This window comes from Mytilus edulis, chromosome 2 (genome assembly GCF_963676685.1).
Source record: "Mytilus edulis chromosome 2, xbMytEdul2.2, whole genome shotgun sequence".
Lineage (NCBI taxonomy): Eukaryota > Metazoa > Mollusca > Bivalvia > Mytilida > Mytilidae > Mytilus > Mytilus edulis.
Window position 1 is genome coordinate 35,117,978 of NC_092345.1, and position 12,196 is coordinate 35,130,173.

Below are 12,196 nucleotides of genomic sequence, written 5' to 3' on the forward strand. Positions count from 1 at the left end.
CACAGCAAAATGTAAACATAAATGTTTATCACCATTTAAAATAATGAAGTTATATGGTTTTAACTTGTAGTGCTAAGTCTAAGATACCTGGGACTATTTTAGTATTTATAGAGTGTGTACTTTGGTTTTTTTTCAAATGTACATTGTTAAGAAGATATGATCTGAACATCAATCCTAGTACAAGCTTATGCTAATAGATCATCTACATTAGCACTAAGATAGCACTTAGCCCCACAGGACGCAATTAAGACTGGACACAATTACGAACGATTTCCAATGTTTGCCCTCTGAGATCATATTTAATTGTATTTATCAATAATAAAATTAACGGTACCAATTTTCTTGCACCAGATGCGCATTTCGACAATACATGTCTCTTCAGTGATGCTCGTGGCCAAAATATTTGAAATCCAAAGCTTATATAACAGATCAATAAATGTTTTTATCAATAAAAACCCTATTTAAATTCCCTTGTGTTCATGATAATACAATTTATGTGCACTTGGTGAATGTTGATGACGATGACAAAATCATTCTGAAAATATTATAAGAACGACAATCTGGCCTGCAAGTTCTATAAAAAAAACATAAAGATAAGTGCATATTGGCTTCTTTTGTTAATATATAGAACGAAAAATGTCTTCTGATTCTGTTCATATGCATGATGCCTTTTATCTTGCCCAAATAACCCCACAATTGACGTTTTTTAGACTCTTGTGACCCTATTTATGGTCAAAAGAAAATATGTCAATTTCATTGAAAAGTCCAGAGAACTCCGAAAGAAATGTTGACCTCTATAAAAAAAATTCTTAGATGAATGATCAGTTCACCATCAAATGGATAAACTTTAATTTAGTGCTCCTTAAAAGGAGGAACTTACACAAAAAAAAAATAATTCAGAAATCCTTCCTTTACACATGACAGACATTTCGTCTGCAACCACTGCTGAAGTAATTGAAGTTAAATACAAACTTGTGCATCTTATTTGCCTATGAAAATGTATTTGAGATTAAGATTAATGTATGCTTTATCCACGGGGGGTAACTTCCTATTATTGGGTATACGAGGATGTGCCAAAAATATGGGTCATAATTTTGCGAGATTTTATATATAAATGGCCCTCCTTTTTAATGACATCCTACATTCATATGCATTTACGTTTGATAACTGTACATTGATTTGGGGTATGATCTACAGTACGCCCAGAGAGTTTGTAATCACAAACTCTAATCACTGATTTCCGAGTGTACATATCATATATAAATATGCTGTTGAGAATCTTACATTATTAATGGTCAATTATTATATTAAATTAAATCAATTCATTTGAAAGTTCACCTTTCAAATAAGTTCCCAAATGAACCCCGGAAATTTGTCTCCTGATTTGATCTTCAATAACGTTTTGACGTCATTTAATCTACTGACTATCGTAGGTGGGGCATATACTATCGTAGGTGGGCCATAAAAATATTCAAATAAAATCTCCTTGCATGAAAATTAAATATTTGAATATATTACATCATTGTACATAGTTAATTACTTTAATGCTACTTGTGTTTCATGTTTTAAATTGAGCACCCTGCTGGGATATAATCCCTAGCTTATAATTGGATGTGACAATCTGCCGTTGCGATTTTTTACTTGGTGGTGGGTACGCCAGGCAGTGTTGATATCCTTTATACCAGTATCTTGAACAATTGAGTTATTGGCGAAATTATACTGGTTTGTGCACCAAATTTTTCTCACTGTAAATTGATATTTCAAATATTGTATATAAGTATAGGTCATTCTTTCTTAAATATTTATATAACTATAAGTACTGATTTCAGTTAATGTTATATTAAAATGGGTACGTTTTTAGAGGCAAAAATGGCACACCCCTACCTAGTCCAAATAATTATGACGTCTTGAAAGGCTATTATAATTTTTTTCTTGGAAAGCCTTCATACATCTTAAATTCTATGGTATAAACAATTCAAGAAAAGTAGTCTACATAAAAAAATATGATTCACAGTTCAAAAATAGTGTCCAGTGAGGCTAGATAGTGACAGACTGTCAAAACAATGAATTCTCATAGCGAACGATAGGGGCATTTTGTAGTCTGGTGAGAGAAATCAATACATAATTGTGATATTTCAATTCGTCCCAAGGTTACTCGTCCCATACTGATTATTACTGTTTTTCCTTATAAACTTGATTAAAATTATTATTGGAACAGTAAAATTTTGACTTAATGCAAAGACAGTCTGTAGAAGGTTTTGTCGAGGGAAACGAATAAAATTGTCCTTTGTTCTTGTGCCTTTTAAAGATTTTTATTTATTAGGCATTGACAAAAATTATATAGGACAAAATTCGTATATGTTAATAGCAGAGACATAATACAATCTCTGGTAATAGCATGGACTTTCTATCTAAAGAAAGTATAGAAAAGTATTTGATAATAGTGTTCTTAAAATTGAAAAAGTTCGACATACAGTAAATCTCCTTTAGAAGAAAGAATTTGCCTCTATAGTATCTTTAATTTAGAAGTAGAAGATGAATTGCATTTCACTTTAAACTGCATAAAGTTAAATACAAATAGAGAGCAATTGTTTTGTAAAATCAATGAAAGAGTTCCCTCTTTTTTTAAATATGACCATTGAATCAAGATTTATATATATTTTAAACTTTCATATTAGTAAAAATGAACCATGCACCTCTTCAGCAGAAATTGGTACATTATTTTCGTTTTAAGGTAGTTCTGTACTCAGTAACAAACTTTTCATAAAGTTATTATATATTGATAGGGAATTAATAAAGGAACAAACAGACTGAGAGCGAAAAAAATTATATAGGTCCGTTTGTTTGTTTTCGAGATATTAACCATTAAAGTTTGGGCGGGAAAATGTTCTCTCATCGCTTTTGAAATCATTGACATGCTTAAGTTAAAAAAACTATTAAAAATAACATAGATTTTATAAGACTTTTACAGGTGGCCTATAATTATATATGTAAAATATTTATGAAAAGAAAAATGGGGCTTAATGAGTAAAATGTTTTAAGGCATTTTTTTTGCATAAAACCAGAGGATTCCGAAAATCTGAAAGAAATTCCAAAACATGACAAGCGGACATCCTTAAATTGTACAATGTTTATAAATATTAAGGATAATTTGTATAATATAGTGACAGTCTATGTAAAAGTCCACAAAATTCCAATCCTTCTTACTATATAAAATCCTTGTAAATATGGACAGATAATTATATTATGTTTGTATGTTTTAGCGCTTCATACAAAATGTACTTCGGTCAACGCTTTTACACCCCAATGAAGTTACAAAAGAAGCACTCATTTCCTAATTACAGTTGGCTCGTGGTAAATACATTTTGTAACTACTCGAATCCATGATTGTTTTTTGTAATTTTAATATGTTTGAAATGAAACTCACATTTTTAATTTTTTTGGCATAATGGAATTGATCAAAACTACAATAGGTGAGGTGTGGAAGGACCTTTTTCGTGACGTAGAGATTAGGTCTTTGATTTTGCGGGTATTGAGGATTTACACTTCTATTGTGTTGTGCTTAAAATTTAGGAATTTATAATTAATTTTTCGAAAGATTGCTTTGTTTTTTCAGGAATTCTAAATTGAGCGTTTAGTTTTCTGGGAATTTCAGAAGACATCCTTCTATCCTCTCCTAGATTGAATAATCAACAGTATCGCATAGCTAAGGTAAGCAAACCTTGAAACAACTAGTGAATAAAAAGGAACAAACACGGTTTTAAAATGCATGAACGAAAAACAAATTTGAGTTTGCTGAACTGCAAATGACATGAAATGTGTAGAGAGTATAAACTTACTGTCAAGTAGCTGTAACTGTCACCCAAGAAAGGAATTGATGTGAAACATCCTAAGTTATATGTTGACACATCATCTCCGTAAAGTCGTGAATCACCAGTTGTTTCTCCGAATGCCATAAGTTCTGGAAGATTATAATACATGTTTTATTAACATCACAGAAATATGAATGGCCATATAAGAGTTCGCATGCCTGTCCGGCGATAAGTATAAACCTCGTTGAAGCCTTTTTGTTTTGCCTACTTGTTGTTGTGTTGTCGTCTATAATTGTTGTTTCTTATGTATATTATTTGATTCACATATATAACCATAATGATAGATGCAAAAAGATTGCAATTTATGACTTTTAAGATTTATTGATTGATGACTTTGGCAAAAATAACAGGGGCATGAATACTAGACTAAGTATTCAAGATGGTGACGAGTTACATGTTAATGCAATATGTTCATATCATACGGTTCTTTGTACTTGAAAAAAACCATTTAGGTTTTAGCAAGCAAGTAAATAGTCAACATGAGGACATATCAAATAATACGGACGCAATAGTTTGATTTCGATTCATATTACATGTATTACTTCCACTACTGCATGATTAAAAAGTCTTTGGTTTGTAATGACCAACTGAACCCACATAGTCCTGCATTTGGGGACAATAAGACATGACAGGTTAAAACTTATAATGGTTTTCTGTTTATTGTTTTATGTTGAATTATTCGAAAATTAAGGTTTTATCTGATTGCAGATATTTATTGCCTCAGTCGGATTTGGGATAACTTTTTGAAGTTTATTGTTTACGCTCTTCAACTTCGTATCTGATTTGATCTTGAAATTATTTGAATCTAGCACCACTGAAGCCTCTTATGTAGAAGAAAAAGCCCGTCTGCGACCGCATTTAACACACTAAACTATGAACCGGGTGTTTGCAACCACACGTTTCCTCTGCGAGACACCAGTCATGTGTTTACATGAAATATCATTGATACCATTTTGAAATTTACTTGCTGTTTAAAAGCAGTAGGCAAAACGCGCTTATATATACGTCTGACATAGCAGTAAAAAGTATAACAAAATCATACCTCATTGTAAAGTCTAAAAGAGAAAGTCCATTAAAACGGACAAACTCAAAGTTGGATAATAGTTGCATGGTGTCTTGTGGTGAAATTATAAGCCTTATATATCTTTAATAAATATCCTGTACGGAGGAATTTTTCCGGAGCAAGGAATGATGTTTGGAATCAGTTTATTCAATACTTCGAGAATATATCCGAGTTGAATGTAGGGAACAATGAAAAGCCACGAAGGGTCCTACTTAGCACTCTTGAGGGACAAGCGGAGACGTATGTATACGGGATGCCAGTAATCATACAGAGAGATTATAATCGCCTGAAACGAAAGATGGAAGAGAGATTTGGATATACGGCGATGAAAGAAAGATATGTGACAGAGGCAAAACTGAGAAAAAGAAAACCGGAAGAATCTTTACGAGATTTTGATCAAGCCATAGAGGATTTGTACAGTAGAGCGTATCCGGGCAATCCTGAGATTGTAGAGGAGAACTCTATTAAAGCGTTCCTTGACAAGTGCGGACAATCAAAAGATTTTCGCCTTGCTGTAAAGCAAACCAGACCTAATACCCTGCAAGAGGCGGTAAATAATTCAATGCAGGAAGAATGCTTACGAGTTGGAGAGAAGGACCTGGCCAAGCTTTTCAAATCAGTTCAGTGGCCGATATTTGAAGTTGAAGACGAGGATAGTGATGAAGATGTTACTTCAGAAGCAGAAGGAACACGAAGAGAAAATGTCGACAGAAATAAAGTTCCTGATTACTACCCACACGGAATAACGGTATAGGACCCCAAGGGCGATTTTATAACCATGATAGATGGGCGTGGAAGAGACAGATCCCCGATGTTTAAAAATCGTCCACCAGAATTTCTCGAACCGAGAAGGGTACCGTAAATATTCTCGAGAGACAGATTTACGCAGAGGAGATCGACACCAGAGGCCAGGTGTCGGTCACCCGGTATGGACGACCTAATGAAAAGAAAAAAAACCAATGAAACGACTGAAGAAAATAGTGAATAAACCAAGTGACTTTATGAACAGTTGATTATTTATTGTGTAAACTATGTTAGAATAGTCGAAAATTAAACTTTATTTGTTGCTCAAGACCCTTAACAGATTGCTATGGTGTCATGGAACCCTTTAACAGTACAAATTGGTGCACGAGACCCTAAACATATTGTTATGGTGTCATGGAGCCCTTTTAAAGTACAAATTGGTGCTCGAGACCCTAAACATATTGTTATGGTGTCCCGAAGCCCTTAAAACAATGACTGACTACATTTTTTTTTTAAAGAACAGTAAATTCTGTTGTTTCAAAGGTTTTAAATCTAAAAACAAATTGAAGACTCAAAATGTATCATTGGTGTTCAAAGAATATATAAGATGCGTTATTGTATAGTTTTGTTATTAAGAAATGCAATATACATACATAAAGTCTGGTCAGTCGAAGTTTATTTTTATGTGCAAGACTTAGTGTGAGTTTTAATTATATAATGAAACGTGATGCGTCGTAGGGTTTCTTAGTTTTATATAATTATGTGTACCAATGAAATAAATAACGGTGAAACATGCATTGCATGTTTTGATAATAATATTTGTTAATATACTTCTTGGCTACAGGTGTATTTGTTATAAGGTGGAAGAACAGTATCTTATTGATTTTGTTCATATAATGCTGTATAGTGAACAGTGGAAGTTCATAGTTAAGAGGGGGCTGTGTAACATTTTAATATGTTAGGTCAAGCGTGTTATCTGATTGTATCAGGTTTACATACATCTGTATTTTCACACATAGCCATTCAATACAGTTAGATCGAGATCATCAGAGATTATATTAATTAAGAGATATAATTATATTTCTTTGTTTGACTAGTGAGCCCTAATGATTTGCATATGGTGCCCTAGTAAATTTTTGTGAGGAGCACGGAGCATTAGTTGCCCGGATCAACGGAGTACCCGGAGCACCGGAGCACCCGGACCTCCGGAGCACGGACTACACGGAGCCCGGTTGACCTAGTAGTCTATATTTGTATACAGGCTTGTAGGGGTCATATAAAAGAGAGAAAGAGCGTGAGAGAGGGGGAGAGAGAATTTATAGTGAGGAGAGGACAGTTGCGTTTATTAAGTAGAGAGGAGAGCCGTATTGTTGAGCCTGAAGTAAGATGTACATTGTGTTATACTTGTAACTTTATTATAGTCGTGTGATTTAAATAATACAGTATTGAACTTTTATTCGACTTCATGTTTATGTTCACTCACAAGACTTCGTTCAGACTACAATCAGGACTCATTATTTATTTATGTGACCAGGATTCCCTTAATCACGCTACCAGAAGATTTCAAGGGTAACCCTGTTAAAGAGTATACTGGGCATTTGTCGTTCCGTGTACGAGTGAAACCTTGACACCCAACAACACAACACAACCAAAAGAATACACACGTTAGTTTAAGTCCCCATACTTAAACTTTTTCGTCACAATTATTTGAATTGCAAAATTAATTTTTGAGAACTTTTCTAAAATGTATGTTACTGTCAAGACCCAGAATATAACATGAATTGTTGTTATAACTTGTTTCACTTTCTGTATATGTCTGTTTGGTATCAATATTACTAAAGATTTTTGAATGCCACCTTGATAATCTTCTCACTCTTATTTCACACATGCATAAGCTTGCTCCGAGTGATGCAATTTTTTTGGTGATTCTACTTTTCAGTATCAAAATAATAAAGAGAAAATTTTCCAGTTTTTAGCAATTTCTGTACTATCATATGTTTATTGGCAGCTACTTTATATCCTATTATTAAAGTATATTTTTTAGCATGATTCATCGTTATCAAAACTTACCTGTACTCTCAATTGGCCTAAAAACAAAAATAAAGATGTGTTTAATACTTCTGCATAGTACATATTTGTAAAACTCAAAAACTACATTATAACTGTTAATTACTGATCAAACATGCAATAAAAAAATTCGAACCTAAGAATACATTTATTTCAAGAATTCTTCATGAAACAGAAAAAAGAAATTACAAATTGATAAAATAAGTCATTTCAGTAGGGTTGTGTAAAGCATAGGTTTAGGAAATATTTATCATTATAAAGAGTAGAATGATTTCCTGATAACTAGTGTATCTGTTAAATATCTACAATGGAACTCTCTACTGTCATTTGGAATATTTCTTCTATTAGTCGGATCACCAGTGAGGCCTTATTCAAAATATTTAATTTCAGAAATGTTAAAAAACATAATTAACTTTAGATTTTTTTGCTCATGCATATTTAGTAAATACTTTTTATTTAAGAACCATAAAGAATAAAAGAAAAAAAAGTCTTTTATTTAGCAGAAATAAAGATTATAAATAAATTATAAGTTTACTTACGCACAATAGGGTACGCCATTACCATCGATAGAACATTCCTGACCTTTTGGACATGTGTTCAATGTATTGAATGTGTCACAAATAGTTGTAGATGTTGTAACTGTAGCTGTAAGATCAATTCCAAAATATTAATATGTATTCATCAAAACAAATAAAAAAATCATACTAAAACAAGGAATTAGTTAAATCTTGAATAATTTTGAATTCAGGAAAATGACAAGAAATGTATGATGATAACTAACCAAACTTAACAGGGTGAGGCATGCTCACACGCACATGGCTAAGGGGATTATTTAGCTTATACTGAAATATCAGAGATAGTCAAATTTACCTTGGTCATGCTCACATGGTTAATGTTACTTTATTGGTTGGCTAACATTTCATCACATTTTTTTTTGTATCAATTTTCCTGAATTCAAAATTATTATAGATTTTAATAATTCTTTGATCAAAGGTCTTTCAGTTCTATTTTATATTGATATAAAGATAGCTATCACGCAGATATAATTTATACCTAAACAAAGAAAAAAAGAATTTCAAGTGATATTGTGTCAATTTGCTTTATTCACTTAATTTCTATAATTAAATTGATAAAAGGAAATTAAAGGAAGAATTGATCTAATCATCTTATCTAAAAGAATTACTTAGACTTGGAATAAAAATAATAAAAGTAGTATGAGTAATGAAGTACCATTTCCTCCTGGTGCATAAATGGCAGCGTTAGTTGCACCTGCTGTAACAAAACCAATTGTCATTGTAGCACCCCCATTTACAAGATTATGTGTGGCAGCAGCAACCTGATTTTGGCCAGTCGTAGATGTTGAATTCATTATGACTGCATGATTCACAACTAAACTTCCTTTGCTGAAATTTTTTTAAATATAATTCTTAAAGATCAAATTTCAAGAACTTCCATACTTATACAGAAAATTAGGAAACATGGTGTAGCATTTATGAGGTATAGAGGTTAATCTACTAGCAAGGACGTACAAATAAAATGATATGATAACCCTGTTCACAATTGTATGATCAACTCAATGAGAGGACAACTATGGCATTATTCTAAATTAATCATAAATTATATCCTATAAACATTTCTTAAATTGTCTGTACAAGATTTTTTTTTTTAAATATTTTAAAAACTTTTTATATTCAGTCAAACATTTAGATCATGAAGACTTAGACAGTTTGTTATCCATCTTCTTTACTTACAGAGCTCCAAATCTTTTAGTAGCAAAATAATTCCAGAGTGTATCCAGGATACGACCATAAACTTATAGTTTATTTCAAAGGGTGGTTCCAGAAAATATAAATCATGAAACCATAAATTACTTTTAACTGCAAGACATTAATGTTTGGAACAGCTGCAAAAAAAAATCCTTTCTGTTATTTGTATTATGTGTCCACTTATATATTATTGGTTTGTGGGTTTCTCTGTTATGAATGTTCTTACGTGTGTTATCATTTTAGTGATATTTATTAACATTGTCATAAAGGGGGAGATTTGGGTAGCCATTAAAACAGGTTCATCCCACCATTTTTTCTTACAATGTCTTGTACCAAGTCAGTAATATGGCAGTTGTTATCAATTAGTTTGTTTCTATGCATGTTGGTGTTTGTTTTTGTTGCACTCTAGTTATCTTGTTGTTCCTTTGTTTTCCTCTTATAGTTGATGTGTTTCCCTGGGTTATAGTTTGTTACACAGATTTTTTTTTTCATCAATTCATGACTTTTGAACACCAGTTTACTACATTGCCTTTTTTTGCAAAGCTTTTGAAGACTATGGTCATATTCTTGGTCCTGTCATTACTAGCAAACCTATTCCTTATACAAAGAGTTCTGAGAATTAACCAATTATTTCTAATTGTGTGCGGTACTTTACAAGGAAATAATATGAATTTGACCATAGAAACTCAAAGGGTTATTCCAATGGTTTCCGCCATTTTTATGAAATTCCTTATCAATTCAAGATATGAATGAACTGAAATAAAATGTAAGACTATTTTATGCTCCAATTAAAATAAAGGAAGAAACCCTGTTTCAAAGATAGAATGCAGAAAGAATTTGATTCTTAGTCTCTGCTGTAGTGGTGTGGTTATGTTCTCACCCATGTCAATTTACACAACTATATATAATTTATAATTTATTTAGCATCTGCTAAGGTGAATGACATGGTTGATGAGATAACTACCATCTTAGAACCACACCGATCCCAAGAACAAGTACATATTTTTTTTTATAAATTTAGCAAACACCTTTGAATTGAAACAACAAATTTGTTGAATTCTTGGTAAAGATGTATTTACATTGTTTATTCACCCATCTGAACAGACTTTAATCAAACAAGATAAAAAGAAAATTCAAAATATACAAAGACAGGAAATATGTCTTCATAGAGTGTCCGTTCATTTCTGAACTCTTGCTATGCAATAAAAGAAGACCCCGGGACCTTTCACGAACGTGATTACTTGAGGATTCCTATTGTCATTTATTTTTTTCATATATTGTGATTGATAAAGACATTTGTTTTTGGTATCTTTCTCATAATTGCAAACTAATGGGAAAGGGAATATAAAGTTCATATGTATATGTGTAGTTTTCCTACCTTATTCTATACACGACAATTTGAATGAAATTGTCTTTTGTTGCAGCTGAATTAGAGTAGTAATTTGTCAACTGAAAAATAAACAAAAATAAAAATGTTTTTACACTCTGAAAAAAAGTTTAATTATGCTTATTAATAACAATAATACAATTTTAATTCATAAACATTGTTGAGATCCTTGTTATTTCTATTTCAAGATGATTTGGTATCATATGTGTCTAGACAGTAATTCCAAGGTCGTCAAAATGATCACCATAATTTATGTTTATATGGCTAATGTTATTTTTACATTAAAATTGTTTGTGAGTTTGATTCTGAATGGTGTGAAGATAATTTCAAATTATTTTCACATAATAATAGAGTATTTATTAAAAACATGTTTATTTTAAAAGGGAAATGTAGAAACTGCATATGTTAAAAATTAAATTGAAAATCAGATTTATGCATTTAATGCTGCTATGTCTTTTCAAACCACTGATTATTGGAAGTGTGATTCTTGTTGTTGAATGTAAATACACAGATCTTGTTTGTTGAATTCTGATTGTTCCATCATTCATTTTACGCTTAATTGGTGTAGTCGTCTTTGAGTTCTGATTTTCCTAATTTCCCTTTACCGTTTTGGATTGGTCTTTTTAGACATAACTTAAGATTATACCGATGTGAACAATCCCATTTTCCCATTTAAACAAAAATGCCTTTTCCAAGTCAGTTTCTAAAGCAAAACGCCATGGATACTACAATAAATCATAATAAGTAATATGCGCATCATTTTGATATCATTCAATCAGGTTCTGTTGGACCAAGTGCAATATTCATGGGCACTTGTTTATGATCTTACCACTATAAAAGTCGCATTGAATAATTCTTGATAGTACGCAGAATTTTCATTGTTTATTCCATCATGGGGTGTTACATTTATAGTCAGGACTACTTCTACTTTTAATTCACCTATAAAAAAGATTTATAAATATCAAAATATTAGTATCTGGTTTGTTCTGACATAATATGATATTATAGAAATACTTTTAATTCAAAAGACTGCGCGAGACAAAGATGTACAGGCATTAGAAAACCATAAGAAAGCTTACTTCTTACTTTGACAAAGGATATAAATTAACATCACATAAGGAATGCTATTCCCCAGATCAATCAAGCTTTTTTTCTTAGATGAGAACAAGTGATTACTTACATCAAACAAAACTCATGTTCCATCTTACAATTTCAAATATTTTTTTAAAACTAAAAATTATTTAATGAGATAAGTGCTACTACTTATAAGTTCATAACAAGTGAGAACTGGATTATT

At 31.7% G+C, this 12,196-nt stretch overlaps 1 protein-coding gene across 1 annotated transcript in view; it reads right to left on the reverse strand.

Moving 5' to 3' along the window:
- LOC139510831 (uncharacterized) overlaps positions 1–12,196 on the reverse strand; it is a 125,904-nt gene that overhangs the window by 62,650 nt on the left and 51,058 nt on the right. Inside the window, exons 36-41 of the mRNA XM_071297367.1 lie at positions 11,729–11,838; positions 10,891–10,961; positions 8,977–9,149; positions 8,286–8,391; positions 7,750–7,766; positions 3,840–3,961 (exon numbers count right to left, since the gene is read on the reverse strand). Of these exons, the coding sequence (XP_071153468.1) occupies positions 3,840–3,961; positions 7,750–7,766; positions 8,286–8,391; positions 8,977–9,149; positions 10,891–10,961; positions 11,729–11,838 (599 nt within the window). The remainder of the gene's footprint in view (positions 1–3,839; positions 3,962–7,749; positions 7,767–8,285; positions 8,392–8,976; positions 9,150–10,890; positions 10,962–11,728; positions 11,839–12,196) is intronic.